The sequence below is a fragment of the Drosophila virilis genome, chromosome 5 (assembly GCF_030788295.1).
Source record: "Drosophila virilis strain 15010-1051.87 chromosome 5, Dvir_AGI_RSII-ME, whole genome shotgun sequence".
Lineage (NCBI taxonomy): Eukaryota > Metazoa > Arthropoda > Insecta > Diptera > Drosophilidae > Drosophila > Drosophila virilis.
Window position 1 is genome coordinate 18,592,331 of NC_091547.1, and position 25,993 is coordinate 18,618,323.

At 40.6% G+C, this 25,993-nt stretch overlaps 2 protein-coding genes across 2 annotated transcripts; one reads left to right on the forward strand and one right to left on the reverse strand.

Annotated features, from left to right (window-relative positions):
- Positions 1-4,168: 4,168 nt before the first annotated feature.
- LOC26531426 (uncharacterized) lies at positions 4,169-19,211 on the forward strand. Its single transcript, XM_070209564.1, has 4 exons — positions 4,169-4,518; positions 4,582-5,088; positions 11,392-11,710; positions 18,601-19,211. Exons 1-4 carry the CDS (start codon positions 4,300-4,302, stop codon positions 19,080-19,082), a joined length of 1,527 nt encoding a protein of 508 aa, XP_070065665.1. The 5' UTR covers positions 4,169-4,299; the 3' UTR covers positions 19,083-19,211.
- A 3,104-nt stretch (positions 19,212-22,315) lies between these two features.
- Positions 22,316-23,458, reverse strand: LOC6625822 (uncharacterized). Its single transcript, XM_002049474.4, has 2 exons — positions 22,934-23,458; positions 22,316-22,872 (listed from the first exon to the last, which is right to left on the reverse strand). The coding sequence occupies exons 1-2, from the start codon at positions 22,934-22,936 to the stop codon at positions 22,528-22,530; spliced, it is 348 nt and encodes a 115-aa protein (XP_002049510.1). The 5' UTR covers positions 22,937-23,458; the 3' UTR covers positions 22,316-22,527.
- Positions 23,459-25,993: the final 2,535 nt, after the last annotated feature.

The following is a 25,993-nucleotide window of genomic DNA, read 5'->3' on the forward strand; positions in this document are numbered from 1 at the left end:
ATTATTATCTTCATTGTGCAGCTTAAGAAATATTTCTAAATTTTTGATAAATCTATTTTCCTTTTTTGTTTGGTTAGCAATGATATCAAAAATATCACCTGAAAAGTGTATGAAAAAACCTTGTGGCCTTTAAACACAAATTGGAGGCTCTCAGGAGTTTGTTAAATATTCGCTTTGAGCGCTTAAATTGTGACAGCAAATGGGCAGAAAGAAAGTGCGAGGTACAGTTAGCGACACACACACACACACACACACACACACACACACACACACACACACACCACACACAGCCACATGCACACACTCATAGAAAAAATGCAGCATACCGCACGGCGCACGTTTTCTTTTGTAAACTTTATTATTTCGTGTTAAAAGTAAATAAACTTATGCGGGCATACTCGCTCCACCTTTCAGCAGAACATCTACCGCGCTCTGCCTCTTTAGCTATCTGTACAAGTATCCACACTTAAGTGAAATACTAGACTAGGGGGACACAACTCTCACACATGTGCTCATTTTTTTTGCTCGAAGTGTGGGATTTTAGCGTGCGGATGGAGGGTGTTTGCATTGTTTGCCATTTGCGGTAGCTTTGCCTTTGCCGCTGCTGTCAGCCAGCCAGTCCAAATTGAAATTGGACATTAGACGTACACACAACGACAGAACAAAATGGCAGCTGCCGCGACTCTGCTGACAACTACAACAACAACAACAGCAACAACAGCAACAGCAACAACAACTGCAACAACAATCAACTACTCCTTGTCCTGCCTGGTGCCGCACTCATTGTGAATGACAACGCCCCTGGTAAGTGATTTCATTTCCGTTTGCCTTTGTGCAGTGCACCTCGCAGCTGGCAACTTCGTCGACTCGTTTCGAGTCTGAAGTTTTCGACTCTGCTCCGCTCTAGTTATTTCTTTTTTGGGGGTCGCTTTGAATGCTAAAAAGACCAGACTCTGACTAACTGTAACTGTACGTACATAACATCTATATACCACTGCACTCGTATATGGGTAGCTGCTTTCGGGGCATCGACAAATGCACATTTTACTGTGCATGCGTGTCGTTTCATTAAGAATTTTGCGCTTATCTGGTTGGCTGGCTCACTTTTTGACAGGTGGCTCCACCTACCGCACACAGCACGCACTACAAATTTTATTGCATCTCTTAAGCTGATTTACGATTTTGCGCATATGAGTGTGTGCATGTGTGTGTGCGTGTGTTTGTGTCTAGCAAATAGTTAATATTCGACTTTACACACTTTCAGAATTTTGCATCCATTTATTAATAATTTTAATAATTGCGTTGTAAATTATAAATTATATTCCTTAGCAGTTCAACTCACATCAAATCCACTTTCCTTAGAAAATTGTAAAGTATCAGGGCTAATACTAATTGATCTTTCAAGGAAATTGACGTTGCGCTGCTTTTGAGGCTCTCTTTTGAATGCTCTATACGCTTAACCAAAGAGGCAGACAGAAAGGTGATGAAGAATATATTATTTAGGCTTGGAATGTCTATAATTGCCTGTACAAACATTGCCAAAAAATAACATTATACCCCGTTTGTAGTCATTTGATAGGTGAAGGGTATAAAAGATGGCCAAATGGATGACATCATGTGCTAATGAAGCGAAAATGTAGACATTTGTGTTGTGTAAACTTAATTATAATGTGCCATCCGTATTTATCAGCATAATTATAACTATATACATCATAACTCATTTATATGCAAAGATGCAGACTAAGCAAATCAGAGTACAATGGGCAGATCGTATTATAGAGAAAACAATTAAATACCACAAATATTAGCGCTGAATGTGATCAAAAGTATAGCAAGAAGCTAATCAGCAGGTGGATTTACGAAACGCAGTAGCTTCAAACTGGCTCAGTGTAAACTCAATTAATGTATTATGGTAAACATGAATTAGCATTTACATAAATTCATAAGCGAGCTTTAATTACAGCTAATGAACATACTGCCAAAACAAAACGGCCAAGAAAGCGAATAAGAATCCCAAAAAGGAAATGACAAAAACAGAGTTACCGGACAGAGGTTTGGGTAAAATTAAAATTTCAAAGTCAAGGCCAATGGCTGAGGTATAATTAGCCCTCGGTTCGTGGCGCTAGGCAAACGAGCCATAAAAATATGCATAAATATTCAAAAAAATGTCTTTAAAAGAATAACTAGTTAATTTGGTATGACTAAAACAAAAGAGCGGCAAATTAAGCCATAATTGTGTTAGTTACGCGCCCGAGTTCAAGCGGAGAAATAGTTGTTATAAGTATGTTTTTTTGTGTGGCCATCTGGCCGCCTATAAGAAAAGTGGGACACACCTGAGAGCAGATCTGCAACGGAAGCCAAGCGTTGCCCATAAGCTGGCCGTCAAAACGATCGACATTTACATACGAGATTCGTTTGAGAAATGGGAAGCAAACAAAACGCTGAAATTTTCAAATTTGAGATTTGGTAGCTGCACATAACATTAACAACAAGTTTTTTAATTCGCTTGGGCCATGAATCTGTTTGACTGTCTGACTGTTTGACTTGCGTCTCTTGTTTGCGCTTGGCCTGCGAATGAACCAACCGCGGGCAGAGAGACTCTGCCCCGACCAACCCGCCAGATAATAAATCTACTACCCAATATTTGGACAGCGCAGAAAACACAGCGTAAAAATTAAACAGCAATGCTCATGATATACTGGCTGATAAACTTAATTTGTAGTTGCAATTTACTCCACGACACAACTCATCACAGACCAAAGACACTGCCGGATAAGCAAATTAAAATATCATCATAAATAATGGGTCCTACTGTGAGGAATAATGAAGCGTTCCGGGAGTGTGTACAACTATATACTAAGCATGGGGAAACAAGTTATAAGAAGATGAGCACGCAGAGCGTTAAGAGGTATTTGGTTTCAGTATGTTCTTTATTTAAATAATATTCATTTGGCGATGTAACTTCCGCATTTATATTCAAAATTTATTGCATTTTCGGAACTGATCAATAAACTGTTTAAATGCTAGTCAATGGTATATTTAATTCTTGTGGGCGTATCTCTATTCAGCTAAAAGCCGGAAGTCCGGAAAGTCTATTGTCTCTATGTTCTTTGAGACTCGTTTAACAATGCAGAGGAAATCAGAACTAAATGCAGTAGATTATTTTATTTATTTCCTTATGATTTAAAAATCCAAAACATTTTTGCAAATAAATGCATCTTTTTGTCTTAATTTATTTTTTATTATATATATTTTATTATTTGTTTCTTTAAATATAAGTTTCTTCTGTTTCAAACTTGTATTTATTTTTTTTTATTTTAATTTTCATTGCTTTAGATAACTTAAGAAATAAAAAGAAAATGTTGTAGCTGATGTCTCATGTGACTCGAATTATAATGCTTAGAAAGATCGGATGTAGAATAGTTGAGATCACAAACAGCTTATGTAGATACCCTTCCATTAGAAACCTAAGTTTGCAGGGTATAATAACGCCTTTGATATAGCATAAAAATTGTGATTTAAGCATTTGCTTCCTAAAGGCGCTTCTCTTCTATTCTTGTTTTTATAAACTAAGACAATAGCCTAAAGGTGCGCAACCTTCACGGAGCTGTCAGAAGCGGCACCCAAATTAATTTAAAGAAGTCACGTCAATAGCCAGACCCAAATTTAAAGCATCCACACAGTTTCAGCAAATGGAACTGGTTTTGGCAATAAAATTAAACAAACCAAAAAAAATACGAAATATTAATGACCAAGGGCCTTAGCCACAAATCACATGATGTACAAAGATCAAATGGTATGAAAATTGAATGAATTATAATGCCAATAATTATTGGTAGCTCAGACTAATTCCAGGATGAGCTAAAAGCTGTCAAGCATATGCAATAAACAACTTATAAAACTTGCTCAAGCCAAAGATCGCATGGCTATTCGCAAAAGTGTAGCATATTTTGAGAACAACGAACTATAAATTGGTCATAAATGTTTAATTAAACCAGTTTCCTATCAGCTAGGCATGCGATAAGTGTAATTTGCAAATTTCCGGCTCTACACGAGACATTTGCCAAAAATAAATCCGACGCAACCAAATTCCAAAAGTAAATTTAATACATTTGAAACTATAATTTCCCTTTAGCAACTATTCTTTATGATATTTGATAGCGATGATAAAAATCAATTTGATGGCATCAATTTAAGAAACGCACAATAAATTCTTTACCCAACAAGCTGCGATCAAAATTGGCGTCACATCAGTCAATTGACTGGCCCCCAAAGACGAGTTAGTCTTGCCAAGTCTTAATGAGTATATTCATACTTGAATACTCAATTCGATATTCGACTTTGGCTACACCCAAGCAAACATCAGAAGCGACTTTGAGGCAAGTTTTACGCACGCAGCTTGGAGTATTTGGGTACCCGCTCTCATCTGTCTATGGTATAAATAGTTACGGCCGAGCCCCAAGCAGACAGAAGCCATTCAAGCGCTTGTGGAGTAAGAGTCATCTAATCACTGAAATGGTAAGCAACGAATGATGGAGCCCCATGCTCGAGGATTGGTTTTAATTGCGGTTTCTTGTACAGAAATTTTTGGTCGTTGCCGTTGCCTTCCTGGCCTGCGCCAGTGCCGATGTTTCCCACTTGGGATCGGGCTACAACTATCAAGCGCCAGCGCCCGCTCCGGTCTACCAGCCAGCGCCCGCTCCGGTTTACCAGCCAGCACCAGCTCCGGTCTACCAGCCAGCGCCCGCTCCGGTCTACCAGCCAGCGCCTGCACCTGTCCACTATGAGGCACCCGCCCCTGTGAACACCTATGTGCCACCTGCACCCGCTCCCGCTCCCGCTCCCGTCCGCTATGAGGCTCCTGCACCAGTCTACCAGCCCGCTCCTGCTCCAGTGCACATTGAGGCTCCCGCACCAGCCCCAGTCCACTACGAGGCACCCGCACCCGCTCCAGTTAACACCTACATTCCACCTGCACCAGTGTCGATCCCAGCTCCGGCGCCAGTCTACCAGCCCGCACCAGCTCCAGTCCAGTACTCGGCACCCGCACCAGCTCCAGTCCAGTACTCTGCACCCGCACCCGCTCCAGTTCAGTACTCTGCTCCCGCATCCGCTCCAGTTTTCCAGCCCGCACCAGCGCCCGCCTACCAGTCACAGCAGTCGCTCGAAGAGATCGAGCAGCCCTCTGCTGATGGCTACCGCTACAAGACTGTGCGTCGTCGCGTCTACCGTCGTAACCGCCTGTAAATCCGAAGCTCCCAAATCGCAACGCATCCTAACGAATTTCCCATAGAATATCAATAAAAGAAAAGAAAAACTGAAACTTTACCAAATTGTTTTCCAATCAAAATGCTAGCCCGGCCGCACTCAATCAGCAACAGTCCCAATCAGCGGCTGCAGCCGGCAGCTTCAACTTTATGGATACTTCAAGGCAAGCCTCTCGCCCAGGAGCGAGCATCCATTTAAGTTGGAAATTTATGAAAGCCAAATGCATGCTTGAGAGAAAAGAGAAATCAACTTAGTATCCGCATCGGCATTGCCATCGCCATCGCCATCGCCATCGCCATCAGCAGACAGATAGCAAGAGGCGGCCGTCAAGGAGTTGCCGGAGTAGGAGTCGCCTCAGCCGCACACCCGCTCCCCAAGGAGTTGCCGCACAGCATTCGGCATGCACTCACATTTATCACGAAATTTATGGGCTGGAATGAGCTTTGATGATGTGGAAATTTTTCTCGTTAGATTCAAAAGTTTCGCCCACGCCCAACGGCCCACGGTCGTCGTGCACATTGGCCTCATCAGACCACTGACCACTTGTGGCTGCGACTGCCGCAATTGCGCTAACAAGTGCCAGGACACAAGAAACAGGGCACAAGTGCCAGGATATCGACGGGTCGCAGACCAAAAAAAATTAACAAGAAAATGCGATGACATCGACGACGTCTTTACGATTTGATTAGGGAAATGTCTGCAACGACGCGTTGGCTCCAATGGATTTTACTGCCCAGTTGATGTCCAGGGTCAGGGTTCAGGCAACAGTGTTTGAGTTTCGGCTTTAAAGCCCCGCCGCAGAAGCCACACACATTACACGGCGCATACTAATTAAAAAGAAAAATAAAAATAAATATTAGTTTTCTAGTTAGGATCAGCCGACTAGGAGATACCCTGTAACTGGCTACAAGCACACGTGACTATCCAGTGAAAAGCTTCTATGTTTACCGGGGATATCGACGGACTCCCCCATTTTCTTTAGTAATTTAAACTAATGTCAAATTTGGTGCTCCAAGCTGTTACTCTCCGAGACAGGCAGATCTTCAAGAATAATCCCAGATTCGGACCGGCGTTATACATATTTGCTTCCGCCATTCGGACAACTTGATTCACCCTCTTGACTCAATTTATAGCTACAGGGTATGGTAACAAAAAGCTGCCAAATTAATTACGTAATTAAAACAAATCATTTTTTGCTAGGCCTAGCCATAGCAACCGCATCAAGCCGGACAGAGGACAAAGGACATGGGACACAGGCCGCGGCGAAGCCAGTTCGCCAGCCCAAGCCTGATTTTGTTAATTGCATTTTGGTCAAATATTGGCAGCTTAATTAAATGAATTAAAATGCGTTTACGCTTTGATGCGCACAAACCGGCTGGACCGGAGCTGGGAAAATGATATACATTGGGATTTACGAGTAGGTGGATATTGTGGAAATTGCATTGCTCCATTTTGACAGGCAATTACAATTTATAGACTATTGAACTTGACCACACTAATCAGTTGGCATTTGTTACTGGAATGTGCAGTGCGGTTGGTAGGGCTCAAAGCATTAGAAATACATGAAATTATATACATAAATTTATAGAAAACAAGTAAGAGGTTCTAGTCGGGAGCTCCCGACTAGGGGATACCCTGAACCATCTTTTTCCAACATTAAACGCATATATATATTCTATTTTAGACTCTATCTCTTATTACTTACCAAAATTGCCCAAAAAACAGGATATCGATATCGATTTATTATCGATTGCTTGAAAACGGAGAAAGTTATCGATTATCGGAAACAAACTCGATCTGCGCAGGCACTAGGAGCACCTACATCTAAACGGACGGACGGACGGACGGACAGACAGACGGACATGGCTAGATCGAGTCGGCTATTGATGCTGATCAAGAATATATACTTTATATATACTCTATATATATAATAATAATATATACTCTATATACTTTATGAGGTCGGAGATGCTTCCTTCTGCCTGTTACATACATTTGGATTTTGCACAAATACAATATACCCTTATAACCATTTTTAATGGGTTCAGGGTATAAAAAACATCTTCTAGAGCACTCTTTAGATTCGTGGATCATATGATATTATTAATTCTTAATCATACAACTTGTGGTGCAAATTATTTTTGGTCTTCAATTTAATTCTCTCAAAATTAGTTAAACATTAAATTGTTCAGGCAGGGTAGATTAACAATGCATTAGCTGGTATTAATAGGAGCTTACAATGTTTCGCAAAATATTCATATTCTCCGGATTTCTCGCTAAGTATAAGAATATAAAAATAATTTATAATTTTAAATTTAATATAGTATAAAATTTTTAGCCTGCCACCTTTTTTTGTGAAGCCCCATTATCTACATCCACACACACACATACACAGCAGCACCTGCGATTATTGAAGCCTTAGTTCGAATAACAATCTGCCTGAAATCGAGAAATGTGCAATTTTCAGCCTCATTGCACTTTGCTGACCGGCTTAGCCAGCTCTGGCCAAATAAAACGCAGAGGCGACAGGTGGTGCAGCGGAGCAGCGGTGCAGCGATGGCGGTCGGAAACAGTTGACAGTTGGCTGCATTTGCAACCGCACTTAATTAGCAGTTAATGATGCTGATTAACACGCATTACGGCCGAGCTGTACGTCCACCCCGCACTCGCTGCGAGCTGTCCAGGTGTGCAATGTGTAATCAATGCTTTAGGCGCCATGGATTACAAAATAATCGCACAGCAGACAGGCGTCGGCTCCGCCTGAAAGTATGCAAAAGAAATGGACCCGACACAACGAAAAAAACACAAAAACGAACAACGAAAAAAAAAGCAAAAAGTGAAAATGCGGCGCATACTATATAAAAACTGATGAGGCCTATGAAAGGAGCGGGCAGGTATTGGGCTTACGGCAAGCGCAGCTTACGGCAGTTTCGAGTACACACACACACGCACACACACACACGCACACAATATTGACAGTATCTGCGTAATTATATCAGCAGTGGCAGCCACACGGCCACTGAAATATGCAACGTTGACTGCCTTCATTTATTTTTACTGTTACTGCATATTGGGGCGGCGATTCGATATGTGTGGCCATATCAGAGCCTGTTTTACACCTGCACTCAGACCCCAAGCCATCCCTCAACCACTCTGCCGGTGAATGTTGCAGCAGTTGCACTTCATTTGCAGCATTAATTTGTCGCGCGTTGATTTATCTCGCGAAATACACGGATATACGACCATATAACACGGACCCAGCATCGACCTGGGGTTGCCTGAATTTATGATCTGGCAGTCGCCGGGCATTAAAAAAATGTTTAAATCGATTGTTAAGCGTTGTCAGCTGTTGAAGAGTTGGCATTCCGTTTGGTCTTCTGCGCTTGGTTCATTGCATTTTGATCCAGTTGAATGCATTTTAAATATTTATTTGATCAAGTTTGCTAAGAGAACAAAAGACCATAACGTGTGGTTCATTATACTGACCTTGGAGGTCGATAGGTCAACAAATGTGTTCTAAAACTCAACTGGATTTAAAGCAGCCACAGGCAAAGCAGAAACTGAAAGCCTTAACGTAAAATATGCATTAGATTAAGCCGCTTTTCGCATTTGAATGGGAATCAAAGCAAATAATTAATCGCCAAAGACGTTAATCAAACGAAACTGTGCGCCAAAATATGTAAATGGACCACTAAATGAACGCTCAGAAGAAGGGAGCAATTAAGAAACCTAATCAAGTAATGCGAAAGCCTAACAGCCTCTTTAGTATAAACGAGTTTCATACAGGCATACAATTTAAAATAAATTGTATAGCTAATATTATATTATAATATTTAAAAGTTACTTGTTGAAACCAATTATTATCGAGATCCTGCAAAAATGTTTACCTAATGTATTGCCTGTAACTGTAACTATTATTTTAATTTAAATAATGCAAAAGCTTATTGAGAATCCTATTTACAATCGAAGATTGTGATGTGAGTATTTTATGTAAAAGTTTTCAACCTCTTTGCGGGCAGCTTGAGCTCAAATAAATGTTATTCAATAAATCACACAATAAAATACCTCAGCATAGCTTTTAAGCAAAATCTGCTAATCCGATTAAAGTCCACCGCAAAAGCTTCAAAGTAAATGTCTTAATATTGTTGCATTCACATACTTTACCCCATTTAAGTTCAATTGCAATATGATTTGAACTTATTTTTTCTCTCAAATCGTGCAAACTGTAATTCCAGCAATATTGCTTTGTTATTCTTGGAAGCCCTGCATTCCCAAATAATATTCCAAATGCTATTTTCGCTGAACATTCCCCCAAATAGTTCTGTGCCGTCAATTTTTATACATTGCAGTGCAGCGTGCGTTGCAACTTCAACTATTAACAGACAAACAACTAAATTACGTATACGCAATGTTGCATGACATGCTGTGACATGTGTAAGTGTGTGTGTGTGTGTGCGCCTGTGCGTGTGTGGGTTCAAAACATTTTGCAGTTTCAGTTTATTGGCGCTACGAAAATAATGGAATTGTCAAAATAAAAGCGGGTTAAGTGCTTGTTTGCATAGCTTTTGTAGTTTTTGTTTGGCGCGAGCTGAAAATATATTCGAATCACAATGGCGACACAGCAACAGCAACAACAACCACAACCACAGTCATTGAGTGACGCCGAAATGTCTCAAATGCTTTTTGGCAAAACTGAAGCGTTGACAATCCAAAAAGTGGCTCATTGGCAATTTGTCTAATTAAAAGAGCGAGAAAAGCGTGTCCTTCACTGAATTTCCACACACAAACATACACACATACACACATACATTCGCCCACTCACACACATTTGGCGGCTAATTTGTTTTTCATGCTGACACATGGGGCGAGAAACTGGCGTCGGTCGCACTGGCGACACGCTCAACTTTTGACCTGCAGCTACTCGTGTATTCAGCTACGCATTTATATCTGTAGCTAACGCATACAAAACAACTCTGGGCCATAAAACGACAACAGTGGGCCGCTTGGCAGCGAATCATATTTGGCAAGACGCATCTCAGCTGTGCTCCGTAGTTTGAGTCTTTGTTCAAACATACTGGTCCGCCTTATCAAAGTCAATTAAGCAAACTAATCGCAGCAACTTTTGGCTTGCCCGTCAACTCAGCTCTGCTCAGCTCGGCTCGGTTGGTAGTTAACTTTGATAGAAAAAAAGCATTTATGTTTTATGCAAATTACATTTAAATCCAAGCAATGGCAAACAAGTGCGAATGTCTCTAGATATTGGACAAAGCCGATTCTTAAACACACTTCAAATTAACAAGGACTTAAATATAGAAACATAAAATTGTAGGATTTTATTTTCAATATTTTATTATGGTCTTTTCACTCTAATAAACATAAGTAAAACTATATTTAATGCATATTAATATGAAGAAGAAAACAAAACAAAAAATCAACAAATAATTCCAAAAAGTAATGTCAAAATAATTTATTTTTTGCAGTTCATTAAAAACTGAAAAAAGAAAGTAATAAACTGCAAATTCTCCTTTCAACTTTAGGTAGGTACCAGCCTCAATACCGGCTCATGCTATCTACAACAACCGTCAAATTGTTGAACCCCACCAACCATATAAGATACCCTACACTCCATTAGTTTTTGTGTAAACAGCTGTTGACAATAAAATTCTGGTTTCTGGCATATTAAGAGCCTATAATGTGCGCAATTCTTCATCGCGTTCGTCTTCGGACTCAGCACCGCGCACAGTTTCATATAAATACTCCCGGCTCGGCTTGTCAGAGATATACTAGCTACCTAAACGTTCCAAGTAACACGCTCAAAATGGTAGGTGAAGCGTTAATAGCAGCAATAGCTGCAGCAGTATCTGACAATTGGAGTAACTCAATCAGGACTAATCCTTTCAATTTTGCTTACAGAAGCTTCTTGTTGTCGCCTTCGCCCTTTTGGCCGTTGCCCACGCCGATGTGTCGCACCTGTCGGGCTACAATTACGCCCCAGTGGCACCAGCCCCAGCTCCCGTGGCACCAGCTCCTTTGCCCATTAAGGCTGCTCCTGCACCATTGCCTGTGAACACCTACATTCCACCGGCCGTGGATGTGCCCGCCCCAGCTCCAGCTCCCATTCAGGTTGAGGCGCCCGCTCCAGCACCAGCACCCATCCGTATCGAGGCTCCAGCTCCAGCTCCCATCAGAGTTGCTCCTGCACCAGCCCCAGTCAACCAGTACATCCCACCAGCGGCTCCAGCTCCCGCCCCAGCTCCCATCAGGGTTGCTCCCGCTCCAGCCCCAGTCAACCAATACATTCCACCAGCTGCTCCCGCTCCAGCTCCAATCAGGTCTGCTCCCGCCCCAGTTCTGGCTCCCCAGCCCGTTCTGGAGGAAATCGAGCCCATCTCTGCCGATGGTTACCGCTACAAGACCGTGCGCCGTGTGATCCGTCGCCGTCGTTAAGCAGTAAACGAACCGATCCCTAAATTTTAGGCGATGACAAGAAGTTGATTCAATAAAAAGATATTAAGTTTGTACAAAATATAGAGAGAGTTCTCAGTTGAGAGTGATTGACGTGTTTTACTTGTGCTCCAAGATTTTTATATATTTTTGCGCTTTTATCTTGCTTTATATTTCAAAATTTTGCATTTTTCGGTGCTTTATTTAAAAAGCTTTTATAAACTGTGCAAAGTGTCATCTGTTGTGCAGCGTGTCTGTTAATTATTACATTTTATAAAACGCGGCGTCAGTTCCGTGTTTGTTGTTATTGGCTGTTTTAAGTCTTTTGCCTTTGTGCTCCCCTGTGCATACACTTGTTTGTGCGTGTGTTCGCTGCATACTTTCTGCTTGTGCATCGCGCTCTCACAAATTTCTTTCTATTGCTTTTCGCACCAAACAATTTGTTTGTGTACGAATAATTGTTTTTTGAGTGTTTACTTGTGCACCGTTTTCGTTTCGTTTTGCTCTGCGCTCTCGCAAGTTGCTTGTGCATTTAATAATTATGTCGTGCTGTAAGAAACCGTGCACGTTCAAGCAGACTGACGATTCTGCACTGCCGCAATTTGTTAATTGCTGGCTGTGTGAGAATATGATGCATGCTAAATGTGCAGGTCTCACTGGGCGTGATTGCGACAAGATCGCTGCTATTGCCAAGAAGGGCTGCGGTGGCTTGCGTTGGTCGTGCCCAGAATGCATCGACAAGCAAATTGATTTCTCCAGAATGTATAATTCTGTGAGAAGTCAATTCTTAAAATTAAATAATGTGGCTAAGCAGCTCTCGAGTAATTTTGACTCGAGTTTCGATTTGCTAGGCAAATATAAATTTGAGTCTCCAACCAATCGCCGGTTGGAGCCTCAACTTTTGCAATTGCCCTCTACGTCTGTTCAGACTCCTAAGACTTTCTTGTCTTTTCCTAGCAACTTGGAGGTATCTCCAATGTTGTCTTTATCGCCTTCTCCAAGCGACTGTCCAATTACCCCGGCTTCAAGCCCTGTACTAGACCCAGTAGAGCCCGTACCTGATTCCGTCCCAATTAATCAAATAGCCTCAGCCCCGTCAGCTCCTGGCCGCAAAGGTAGACCTGCGCGCAATCTTGCGCAGATTGTTAAAAGCAATCATTGTGCCTCGTTAGCTCCTCCAACTCCTGTATTACCTACAGCCCCATCAGCGCCTACTTTAACGGTAGTTGCCCCTCGTAGGCAAGTTTTTGTGTCTCGACTTTCGTCGGACACCACTTCTGAGTCATTGGCAGCCTATATTGCTAGCAAATCTTCTGCTAGCGTGTCAATAACTAAATTTAATTTCTCCACCCCTCGTGAAATATCATCATTCAAAATAAATGTTTCACATGATATGTTCCCAATCATTTGTGATCCCAAATTTTGGCCACCACACATGATTGTTCATGAGTTCAAGCCTAAAAAGCGTAACCAGCCTGTCACCCTTCCAGTCCCTTCAATACAGGGTACCATTTCTGCCCCAAAAAACTAGCTTCATCTTCTGACCAAATCTTTATTCATTATCAGAATGTCAGAGGTCTCACTTCAAAGCTAAAAAATCTTTTTATTGCCAGCACTTCCTTCGATTCGGACATAATAGCATTTTCAGAAACATGGTTAAACTCAACCATATCTGATTTTGAGATATTACCGAATAACTTTATTTTGTTTAGAAATGATCGGCCGACTCGAGGTGGTGGGGTGTTAATTGCCGTTAAAGCCACTCTCCAGTCTGAACTATTCTGTTTTAGTACGCCTACTGACGCTGAGATTGTCTCAGTTAAGGTGTCTTTTCCTACACGGAATATCTATGTAACATGCTCTTATGTCCCACCTTCTTCTGATATTCAAGTTTATATGAATCATATTACTTGTATTAAAGAAGTTTCTTCACACGTGCGGGATAATGACCTATTATTGGTGTTGGGTGATTTTAATTTGCCGAACATCTCTTGGTCATTATTCACTGCTGAAAATTATCTAGTGCCCTCAGCACAGCACGATTTTTTAGACTGCATGCTTGATCTTTCGTTGTTTCAAATCAATTCAATTTCTAATCATATGAATAGAACACTTGACCTTGTATTTGTTAACGACTACCTTATTTCTAATGTGTCTAGGTCACCTCCTTTATCTCTTCCTGAGGATGTCTATCATCCAACTTTAGAGATTGCAATGCTAAATTGTAATCCTTCCATTTCGTGCTCATCAGCCAATAAGCCCCGCTATTGCTTTCGCAAAGGAAATTATTCCTTGCTGAATCAGCTTATTTATTCAACCGATTGGTCTTTCTTATATGACTCAGTTGATATGAATACAGCTATTAATTCTTTTTATATCACCCTAAACTCCCTCTTAGATGTGTGTATTCCTAAGTCAATTCCTTCGACTACTTTTTCAAAACCACCCTGGTTTACTCCCAGATTATCACATCTAAAAAATGTAAAATCCAAATATTTTAAAAAGTTTAAAAAGTCTGGTTCGTGTACAGACTTGGCTAAATATTCCATAGCCAAGTCGAACTTTTTTCTTCTTAATTCTCAATGCTATGAGAATTATCTAATTCGTTGTAAAAGGCAATTCGCCCGAAATCCGAGACAGTTTTATAATTTTGTAAACTTGAAGCGTAAGTCTTCAACTTTGCCATCTTCTTTTTTTCTTGGGATGGATAAAGCTAGCAATGACATTGATTCTGCTAACCTCTTTGCTAATTTTTTCCAATCAACTTACTCTTCAGTCTGTCCTAATACTAATTCTTACCCTTATACTATTTCCTCCGCTAGTTCTATACCTCCCCCCATTATTTCACACTCCTCTCTCCTATTAGCTATAAACTCTCTAAAATCTTCTTACTCTCCTGGGCCGGACAATATTCCTAGTTGTCTACTCAAGGAGTGCAGTTCTTCCCTTTTCTATCCATTGCTAAAGCTTTTTAATCTATCCCTTGAAACTTCTGTCTTTCCATCTCTTTGGAAAGAATCTTATATCATTCCTCTTCACAAGAAAGGTGGGAAGTCTGATATACAAAATTACAGGGGCATTGCAAAACTGTCTGCTATTCCTAAATTATTTGAAAAAATAATCACTTCGAATTTGCAGCATTTCTGCAAATCAGTTGTTTCCCCTGTTCAACATGGATTCGTAAAGAATCGGTCAACTACGACCAATCTGCTTGAGTTTACTTCCTTGGTAAATGATGCTTTCCTTTCGAAAATGCAAACTGATGTCATTTACACTGACTTCAGTAAGGCGTTTGACTCTGTGCACCATGACATCTTACTTTTTAAACTTGACCGAATAGGTTTCCCTCTGTCCCTTTTACTTTGGATTAATTCTTATTTAAAAGGTAGGACCCAAAGAGTAATACTGAGGTTGACTACCTCTAAAAGGGTTCACGTTACTTCTGGTGTTCCTCAAGGTAGTCATCTTGGACCTTTACTCTTTACACTTTTTATAAATGATCTTCCTTCTGTTATATCACATGCCCGTGTACTCATGTATGCGGACGATGTCAAACTTTTTCTATCATACACTAACCCCCTACATCATTCTCGTCTACAAGACGATTTGAACGCTATGCAACTTTGGTGTTCGGCCAATCAATTGCATCTAAATTGTTCAAAGTGTATGTTTATGACTTTTAATCGTACTACACCTTATCTTGTTAGTTATACAATCGACAATATCCCTTTGCAACGTATACTAACAGTTAAGGATCTTGGCGTTATTTTTGATTCTAAACTCTGTTTCAATCTTCATATAGATACCATTGTTAATGAGGCAAAAGGTGTACTTGGATTCATTAAACGATGGTCTAAAGAGTTTAACGATCCTTTTATAACAAAACTTCTGTACATCTCTCTTGTTCGCCCTATCCTTGAATACTGCTCTTGCATCTGGTCTCCACAGTATATCAACAGCCAGGATCGTATTGAATCTGTTCAGAAGCAATTTCTGCTTTTTGCCTTACGAGGTTTAAATTGGGACCCTAATCTTCGGTTGCCGTCCTACTCCAGCAGACTGCTTCTTCTCAACCTTCCGTCGTTAATCAACCGTAGGACAATTCTCGGTGTTGTCCTTCTACATAAGTTGATTATTGGCGACATTGATTCTCCTTTTCTGCTAGGGCGTCTTCAATTCTCTGTTCCGGCTAGACCAACCAGAAATTATCGCCCCTTATTACTATCTACGTGCACAACTGATTACGCTATGCACAATTCTTTTCGCGTGCTATGTAAAAATTATAATAGTTTGCATCACGTTTTCTCTACCGAACTGTCTCTACCCCTAATAAAATCGTTGCTTTCAGGATACCTTCGGGAAGTCGCTGACCATTCCCAGCTATGAGCAGGGGCATAGCTAGCCGGACAGGCTGAAAAATTTTCCCCCACCGTGTCGGTGATTTCCCAATACTTTTCTCTTTGTCCTATCCACTTAACACTCTTTATCTAACTTACATTGCTTTACTTTATTAACAATTTTCTTACTTTCTTTTTTCCTATTTATTGTATTTTCTTTATTAATTTAGCAAATTAAGATTATTTTTAATTTCACTTGAGATCACTTTTTTCCTACTTACAACCTTCTGCTTAGATGTAGGCTCTAATAGCGTCACTGACAAAATTAGCTGTGAAAAGGGGCACAGCTGGCCGGACTGGCAAATAAAACACCTCCATCGGTCGGTGATGCTATTTAGAAAATTGTATCCTTTAACTAGGCTTTTAGAATATACTTATATTGTACAACCTTTTGAATAATGAGGAAGACACTCGTTTTGTCGACCATTAATAAATAAATAAATAAATAAATATAGTTTGCTTCAGTGCACAAATGGGAAATGATCCATCATGATTTAGAAACAAAACAAATTCCAAAGGCAATCGACTAGAGGATACCCTGTGCCGAAGTCCGGAATACTCTATCGAAATTTATTGTTGGAACGTCTGCTTGGTGTTCAGTTAATAAAGATGTTTTGCAAGAACTTAATTTAAAAGATTTTAAATCAAGGCTTTATCTTTGAAATATGCGGATATAATTAAGTCAGAGTTCAGAGTTCGGGTCGGAAATATGAAAATATTAAAATAAACTTGATCTGCGCGTGTTTTACAACCTCTGTGCTCGGCGTGGCCAGTTATAGAAATAGGTAGAGATATATATATTATATTTTAGACGTTTCTATATTCTTTTAGTTTTCTGTATAGACTCTACGTCCGGGACTGCAAATATTCCAAATGCTAGTCAATATTAAAAGCTCCTGAGCTAATTCTCCACACCAAATCAAATCGTTTAGTTTATGATCGAATTCCGCAGCTGTGCATCTGAACCTTCCAGCACATATTTAAATTTTATTTCCCTATTTCGATAATTTAGGATTTATGCGCTGGAATACTTGCCAGCATATTAACACTTTCATTATGTTAGACACAAATCCTAATTGGTATTCATATTATGCAAACAGCTGGGAACCGAAATCTATTTAATATGCCTGGCATTCGCCGGGAAAATAAATTAGGCAAATACGATTCTCGGCAATTAACTAGCCGACCAGCAAAAGCAGCAGCAATAAAGCGAAAGAAAAATGAAAACAAAAAAAAAACAATACAAAATCAATTGTTATTAATTTAAGCATTAATTTAAAATGATGCCATAGGCTGAAAGCTCATTTGCTAAACATAAATCAGCATTGCGAGCTTAAAAAAAAAATGAAAAAAAACAGGAAAAAACGAGTAACCAGATTAAATCAAATTTAAAATAATACAAGAAACATTGAAAGCTAAAGCCATTATAAAATAATAATAATAAGAAAAGAAAACGTATTTTATGCCGAACCCTAGATACCCTTGTGCTACTGTCTTATTCGAAAGTCATAATTAATATCTTCTCATAAACAACATGGATTGGTATAGGCTGCTGCAACGGCGGCCTCAGCTGCGACAAATAATTTAAAGTTAATTAATTGTTATAGATTTATATATTAATGTAAGTTATTTGCAAATTTGTGGCTTAATAGAATTCAGTATACAAATCTCAGGGATCTTTGGTTTTCCATTTGATAAATTTATATTAACATTCAAGCGCCTTATAAATGAGTCAAAGTTCCTTCATAGTGTCTACGTAAATTCGTGTCAGCACACAAAGTTAAGGACAGGAAGAGACATACGACACATATTTCCGAAGCAGCTGGCCAATTTATTTTGCCTTTTTATGCAGATAATTCATCTAATAACCATAACAAAGCCAATACGCCAAAGACAACAAAAACATGTGAGCAATATGAAAATACAGAAGAAGAAAAAACATCGCTAATAGTGCGAGTGACCCACGAACATACATCAAGCTCAAGAGCTTCGAAGCGTCAAAAAGCAAAAAGTTAAGAGACTCCACTCAAACACGAAATAGAAGCAACACAATAACTAACGACATTCATATGTAAATGGTCAAAATGTTATTTTTTGTTTGATCTAATTAAAGAAGCTTTAGGTCCCAAGAGCTGACCCCCCCCCTCCCCCCCCCTCGATGAAACGGCGCAATGCTTCATTGCATTGTCTTAAGGTGTTGGAGTAAGAAACCCGTCCAACCACTTGGCATTGAGCGCCCCTCTTCCGACTCGAGCTGAGACCATATCTCAAGCGTAGCTCGCGGCACTTGAGGGCATACACAGATAGCGTGGCATCGCGCAATTAATTTGCGGCTGCAGCGGCTGCTGCTGACCCGAGGTTCAACTATGGGCTATAAAAACCGCAGCAGGCTTAGAGTTCAGCAGTACACAGCGACTGGTGATTCAAGCAGCAAGCACAGCAAAAAGCCAAGCAATCCGACATGGTAAATTGCATCATTGGATCATTAAAGGACTACAGAAACATTTAAATAAATCTATCGATTCACAGAAATTCCTGATCATTGCCGTTGCCTTTTTGGCCTGCGCCATGGCGGACGTTTCGGAGCTGGGTGGTCAGGGTTACGATTATCCGCAGCCGGCGGCGCCAGCACCAGCACCTGCCTATATTCCCCCACCACCTCCACCACCACCACCGGCACCAAAGAACACCTATATCCCTCCTCCTCCTGCTCCGGCCAAGGCATACATTCCTCCCCCAGCCGCTCCAGCCAAGGCCTACATCCCACCCCCACCACCACCACCACCACCAGCACCCAAGAACACCTACATTCCACCTCCTGCAGCTCCCGTAGCTCCCGTCAATACCTACATTCCCCCTCCTGCTGCCCCCATCCAGGCTGAGCAGCCCATCATCGAGGAGATCGAGCAGCCCGCTCAGGATGGCTACCGCTACAAGACTGTCCGCCGTCGTGTCTTCCGTCACCGCAACTAAGCAGCGGCTCTGTGAACTCCACGAATTTTGTTGACTAATGTGATAAACGAAGAAAAGATGAAGAGAATTTTCAAGAATTTGTTTTGTTAAACAATTTTAAAACCTAAACAAGCGTAATAAACTTTTTAAGCAAACTAAGAATTTCATAAACCTTTAACAAAGCATAAAAGTGGAAAAGTGATTCTCGGGCAAGGCCGGGTAATATCTGCCGTGGCTGCTTTTAATAGAGGCTGTTATCGATTGCTTCACTTTTTTTGATAGTTCCGTTTTCTTCGCTTCATATTAAATGCCATTCGATTCTCATTAACTCAAAAAATCTTGTATCTCTGTTTATCAGGTTTATATTAACAAGTTGTATTAAAAATCTACTTAGCCTTTCTACCTCTCTCTTACTTTAACCTGTTTTTAATTCTTTAGTTCTTTAGGTGCTGCTTCTAACAGGGGAACACTTGATAAAACATGTTTGCATTTATATTAAGTTATGAATAAATAGGAATACATAAGTTAATATTAATTGGAAGTAACATTAAAAAGCTTAAAATATGTCTCAAATATATTCCCAGTAATTGATGTCTACAGCGGAATTTAGTTTAAAGAAAGCACAGCCCATTCTTAAATCTATACTGAAAATCGATTCAAAGCATATTGAGCAATCCAACAGGTCAACCCTTAGCAAGTTTTGGCAATCAACTCAACTCACTTTACTTCCACTTAACATGCCACAGACCATTGCCATGCCTAAGAGTCATGCCCATCCAATATGTTTACCACAAAAACCCTAAACAAACCGCTCAAGGCCAAACACATGTCACCGGCATTCAGACTGCCATCGTCTCTATCGCCAGTGCAGTAAAAAGGTCAATTCAACGACCAGACCAATTTGAGCTACCCAAAAAATGGCTAAAACATTCAAGGCAAAAAAAAAAGAAGGAAATATGTACCCCCCACAACAGAAAAGAAAAAAACAAACAAATCCTCGATTACAAAATCAAACAGCATGAGGCAAAAATTTGCTAAAAAACAAAGGAGCCAACTTGTTGGCCATAATGCAAAATGGGAAAATATGCGAATTCAATAAACTGTTTGCCAGTCTGAAAGGATATGAGGCAGTCCTGCGTCGATGAGGGAGGCTGCTCTTCCAGCTTTAGTTTATATCCTTGTTTTAGCTCCTCTCTCTCTACCTCGCTCTCTCTCTCTGTCTCGCTTCAGCTGTATCTGCAGTGACATGGCAGAAACCCTTACAAGTCATTTGGCCAATTGCTGTTGACTTTGCTCTAAAACGAATTTCCTTTGGCCAACGCCGCCAACGGTCCTCGTTGTGGACGTCGCCAATGGATGCCACATATTTTGCACCCAGTTTATGCTGATGACATGCAAGTGGCGAAATTATTTTGCGCTCGTGCATTTTGCTGCCAGGCGAATAATGAGCAGCAAACAAGCTGTGGAAATCAGCAGACAGGACGGCGCGGTACAATGAGGATCAAAGACTGCAAGGGAACAAAAAGAAAGTAAAGCAAATCAGCAAGTCTGTAGACTTGACTAACAGACACCCAGTAATTGCAGCCCGTTAATACTGTTATTAACTGGGCCTATATATTAACACTAGAATAAATTATGTCTACCTAAGTTGTAGGAGAACGAAATGTTAGAAATTTGTGAGATTTTCTAATGATTTTCTTGACAAATTTTGTTTTCCTTTTAAAAATGTCAAGAATATTGCACTAATATTTAAAACTGAAGCAGAGTTCGTAGTGTCTTTAAGCATCTTGACAATGTATACCCTTATGGGTCGGGCTAAGGTACGGGTATAAAAACAAAACTGCGGCAGACACACGCCCCCTGCTCACACCCTGCTCCTCATTTGGCGTACCCTCAACCTCCGCAGCTGCAAGCCGCAGCCGCCTTTGTCGCCATAGTGTGACATACGAAAATTCCCCATGGAGTCTATCAACAGTTGATAAAATGTGAGTGGTGTGTGTGTGTGTGGGTGTGTGGGGGTGTGGGGGTGTGTGGTGGTGTGTAAGTGTGAGAGAGCTATCCCATGCTCATTCTTATGCTTAGCATTGGCATTTTGCTTTTGCTTTTGCTTTTGGTATGTACATAAGTTTATTATTTTGAAGGTAATTGGATTTGTGTTGCAGCAACAGCAGCAACAGCGGCAGCGGCAGCGGCAGCCAAGAAGCCAGAGACCCGACCCCGTCCAGGAAAGTCGCATATTCTGCGGCAAAATAATAAGAAAATATATATTTTTTCTTACGCGCCGACAAGGACAATGAACCTAAAAGAGGATGAAGACGGCGTCGAGAATGGCGCACATCCCAAACGCAATTGCAACATATGGCCGGACCAGGGAGTCGCTGCCACCATTGGACATTGGCCAGCCTCGGACAGGGCCATTGTTTGCAGTCGTAATTGTTTTCCTAATGGATAAAGTCTATAAATTTCTGTGCACGACGCACAGCCAAATGCGAAATATGTCACGAATGTTAAGCGTTTTATAAACGACAACTACGGGCCAGGACGAGATGTGGATGCTGCGGCAACTTATCGATGCCAGCCACTCAGCGGAAGTGGAAACGAAGTGCTTTCCCAATGAATGGAAAATTGAGTTGTTTATGGACCTGACACTAAAATCTTTGCGAAATGTGAAGTAGAATTTAGACGACAACCGCTCCACAACGAAAATGTACCATATTCTGGATATATTCATGACCTGCCTTCCAAATATATATCAAATGCCACTTAATTTAGCTGCCAAAATCTGTTTTCTTAAATCATTCAACGGTAGAGACCTTGTTAGATGAGTGTTTGTCTTCGAGTTTCCTAGTTATATTAACTTGACCTGAAAAACGAACCTCACTAATCTTTAAAATGGCTCTTTAATCATTGTTAACCTTGGAATAAAGTGATCCTATACCAATTAATAAATATCATAATGAAGATATCACTGATTAATGATATCATCAAAGCATACAACGTCTCTTTATGCATGTGTGAATACCTGACGTAATTTTTTTTAGTAACTTCTGTGTTTCTGAATCGATCTGGATGACATTTTCTATAGTAAATTTTATTGTACGATACTGTTATTAATTATCGTACACCTCGTGATTCGTAGGCACTAGGAGGATCTACTTTCTAATGTTCAAGTATCCAGCTCTTATAGGCTCTAAGAACGACGCGTCAATAAAAATGTGAATACTCTATAGGTTTTAAATGTATTTTAGAATTTGTATATTTATTCATAGCTAATAATTAACTTTAGTTACATTATCCTGTTCGAGATCCTTTGATGTATATCAAAGAAAATACAAGACAACAATTTTACAGTTACAATAACTTCTTTGCTCTAGATTTGCTTGGTGCCAGCTTCCAACACACTCGAGTCCAGCGATAACAACAAAATACAGGCAAGACTCTTCTTCAATTCAGAGCGGATCACATTTTAATTGCGGTGACGGAAGACACGGCGACGCACAGTCTTATAACGGTAGCCATCCTGAGCGGGCTGCTCGATCTCCTCGATGACGGGCTCCGCGGCAGCAGGCGGAATGTAGGCATCAGCCGGGGCAGCCACGGGTGCGGGTGGGATGTACTCCGGTAGCGGTGCAGCTGGTGCCGGTGGGATGTATTCGGGCGCTGGTGGTGCTGGGGGTGCGGGCGGAATGTAGGTCTCCACTGGTGCGGGCGCTGGTGGTGCCGGCTGTGGGTAGTCATAGCCGGGCTGGGCTAATTCCGAAACATCGGCGAAGGCGCAGGCCAGGAAGGCAACGGCAATGATCACGAATTTCTGTAATGTAAGATGATATTAGCTGGCATACGAAAGTATATCTGAGTGAGTGGCTGCCTACCATAATGTCTTGATGTTTGTGCTACGATGGGTAGACGCAGTGTGCTGTGGCTCTCGGTGAATGCAACTCCTTATATATGTTGGTTAATGTGAAGATCGCTGATCTGTCAGTGCCAGCGGCGACGGAAGCTGTCAAATGACTTTGAACTTGATCGGCCCCATCTGCCTCGCTCTTCGCTTGTCTCTGCCGTCCGGCTGTGATCTATAGATCCAATCACTCGCTACAGCGACCGGTTTGTAGATGCACGCAGCTTGAAGAATTGATGGAGCTGTGATCACGTTTTGTCTTTATCTATGCATTATCTTGACCCCTGAGTTTGTTGAGTGGACAGCAGCCAATTGATTTTTGGACTTAGAGGTCAACAAAATGCGCTTTGTGTGTTTGAAATGCGGCCCTTTAATTGATTTGCTTTGCCGGTGGCCGGGGCCACGCGCCAAGCAGCTGACTCAAGCGACCCTGAAGCGACCCCCGCTAGAAAACCTTTTTTTTTTTCGTTTTGTTATGAATTTTGTTGTTAGTTTTTTTTGTCGTGGTTTGAAGCGTGTGCTTGATTAAAAACAAATTTCATTTGCATTTTGTTTGAGAGCGCACCAAACTTCAATTACTGTCCAACCAAAACTGGGAATAAGAGATTGTTCAACTGTTGGCAGCCACCATTTGGGGCATTTTAACCAGCACAATGGACTTGATTAACATATTTGAAATAAAGCCAAATATGGGTTTTATAAAATTCAAACTCATTTACTCGTTTAGTTGTAGCTGCATAAAATATTTAATAAATAAAATAATTATATTGGAAGTTCGTTTTACAACTTTATAAATATTATATTATATTATATGATTAAGTATTTCAGGTGTTTCTGAATATATTGGAAACTTTTCGCCATATTATTATTATTTAATTTAATTAAAATTGTATTCTTTAATTTTTGCTTAGTTGCTGCGCTGTTTGACCCCATTGTACAGCATGTTGTGCAGTCCCTGATAATATTGCAAATTATTTTCGTTTTTATGTTGATTATTTTTTGTACTATTGCCCCGCCCATTTCTCTTATTCTGCTGCCACATCTCGCACACACCTTGACGTTGGTTACTGCTTCGCGTTTCTTTACAGCATTTTTATGAACTTTGTTTTTCATTTGTTCGTTTCCGTTTTTCCGAGCTCATCATATTTTAATGTGGAGGATTCCGTGGCGGCATCTTTGGCTTTCGCTATGCTTCAAATTATTCTCAAGAGATTTGCAGTTCCTGATTTTAGCGGGCAATTTTATTGGTCGCCCTCCGCTTACCCCCCCAGCTGCTACGGGGTGGCTCTCAGTTTAAGACTTTCTTTTCAATGAGTTTTGCAAGGAAGGGGGCGAGGGTTGAACTGGCCGTAAACCTTTGCCCTGCTGCAATTGCAGCTGATGTTGTGGCCCGGGGGCACAGAGTAAGGGGGCTTGGGTATATGAACATATCAACTGGCTTTTAATTAACGCGCTTAAGTCTGCATTAACTTGGCCTAAGCCGTTTTTAATTTCTCAGCTACCCGCCGGCTCACATAATTGAATTAGCCAAAGCACCAGACACCAGACACAGGACACAATGCGAGCCGGCGAACCTTATGCGCCGTTATCCTTGATAATTAATTTAGACGCAATTGTCCAGCAGCCGGCAGAGACGGATAGTGAGAGTGGCCAGTGCACTGTCAACCCAAAATCCTTTGCCGTTTCACGTCACGTGCCTGCTATTTTTTCATAAATCGCCAGCAGGGACAGCTTTGTCCAGCAGCAGAGTCTCCACAAAGAAAAGCCAACACAACATTTTTTTTTTTTGAAGAGTCAGTTTTGACAACGCACGTCCCTAGCAAAGGGGGGTAGCTGATGCACACGTAGCACGCATTGGAGATGCGTCAAGTTACCTGGCGCAATAGCAACATTGGAGCAATGGCAGCACCTTTCAGACGAGCCATGAAATCGAGTTTACAGCTTACTAGCTTCATATAGGCGCCCAACAATACGTATACGAATGTAAAGACCACTGCGAGTACTCGTAGTCCTACTCTAACTGTACTCTGTAGCAGAGGCAACCATAATTAAATGTCAAAAATGACGCTACGTGCGAGGCAATCAAAGTGGCTTCAGGCAGCAGCTCCGCATGCTGCCGGTGGCCAAAGATCAACGAAAAATGCCAAAGAAAAGAAGTTGCTTCTTCGTTTTTTTTTTTTTTTATGCCTGGGCTGCCCCAAACAACTTTTTTAGAATCAAATAAACATAGACACACATATTTGGAACTATGTATGTGTGAATGTCGAATAGGTAGCATAGAAGTAAGTCTAAACTGTCGACGGATAAGTTTTGTGTTAGAATATTAAAAAAAAAATCAAAATAAATAAGAAGTAAGTGGAGATGGTAAACTAGCGACTCTTATTGTTAACATTCCTAAGTTCCCAATAAAAATTGCTCGACTCAAGTAAACCAACAACAATTAACAGCTTACACAGCATAAAATATAATACCATATTATTATCTCTATATTGGATATAATAATTTCCCTATAATCCATAACGACACTTTAAATTTTTCTGTTAGATTACGATTTTGAAAATCTAAAAAATGGCGAACTAGTTATTATCAATTTCTACACGTTCTAGAAACAATCTCAATTGATGCTATTATTTTGAGGCAGTCAATAAAAATATATATTTTTTAAGTTTCCTCAATTAGCTTACAAATATTCGTATTAAGCGTTGTTTAATTGTCATTAGTCTAATAATACAGTTACAATATTTTATTGCATACTCTTACCCCGCTCTTTAAAGGCAGCGCTGATCGAAACTAATTGCATACTTTTGGCATGACCATTAAAATCTATAAAGAATAAAGTTCTACAGCAAAGTTTACTTTCGTGCTAAGTTAATAAATAACTTACATGGAAATTGGAATGGAAATATTATTTTTGATTTGCAACATTTAAAACAAGTCTGCTAAGTAAATAACAAATCTTAAAGCGTAGTAAGTTGATAAACTATACTTGAGATATCAATTTATGAATTCTATTATCAACAATAGCTTTTTGTAA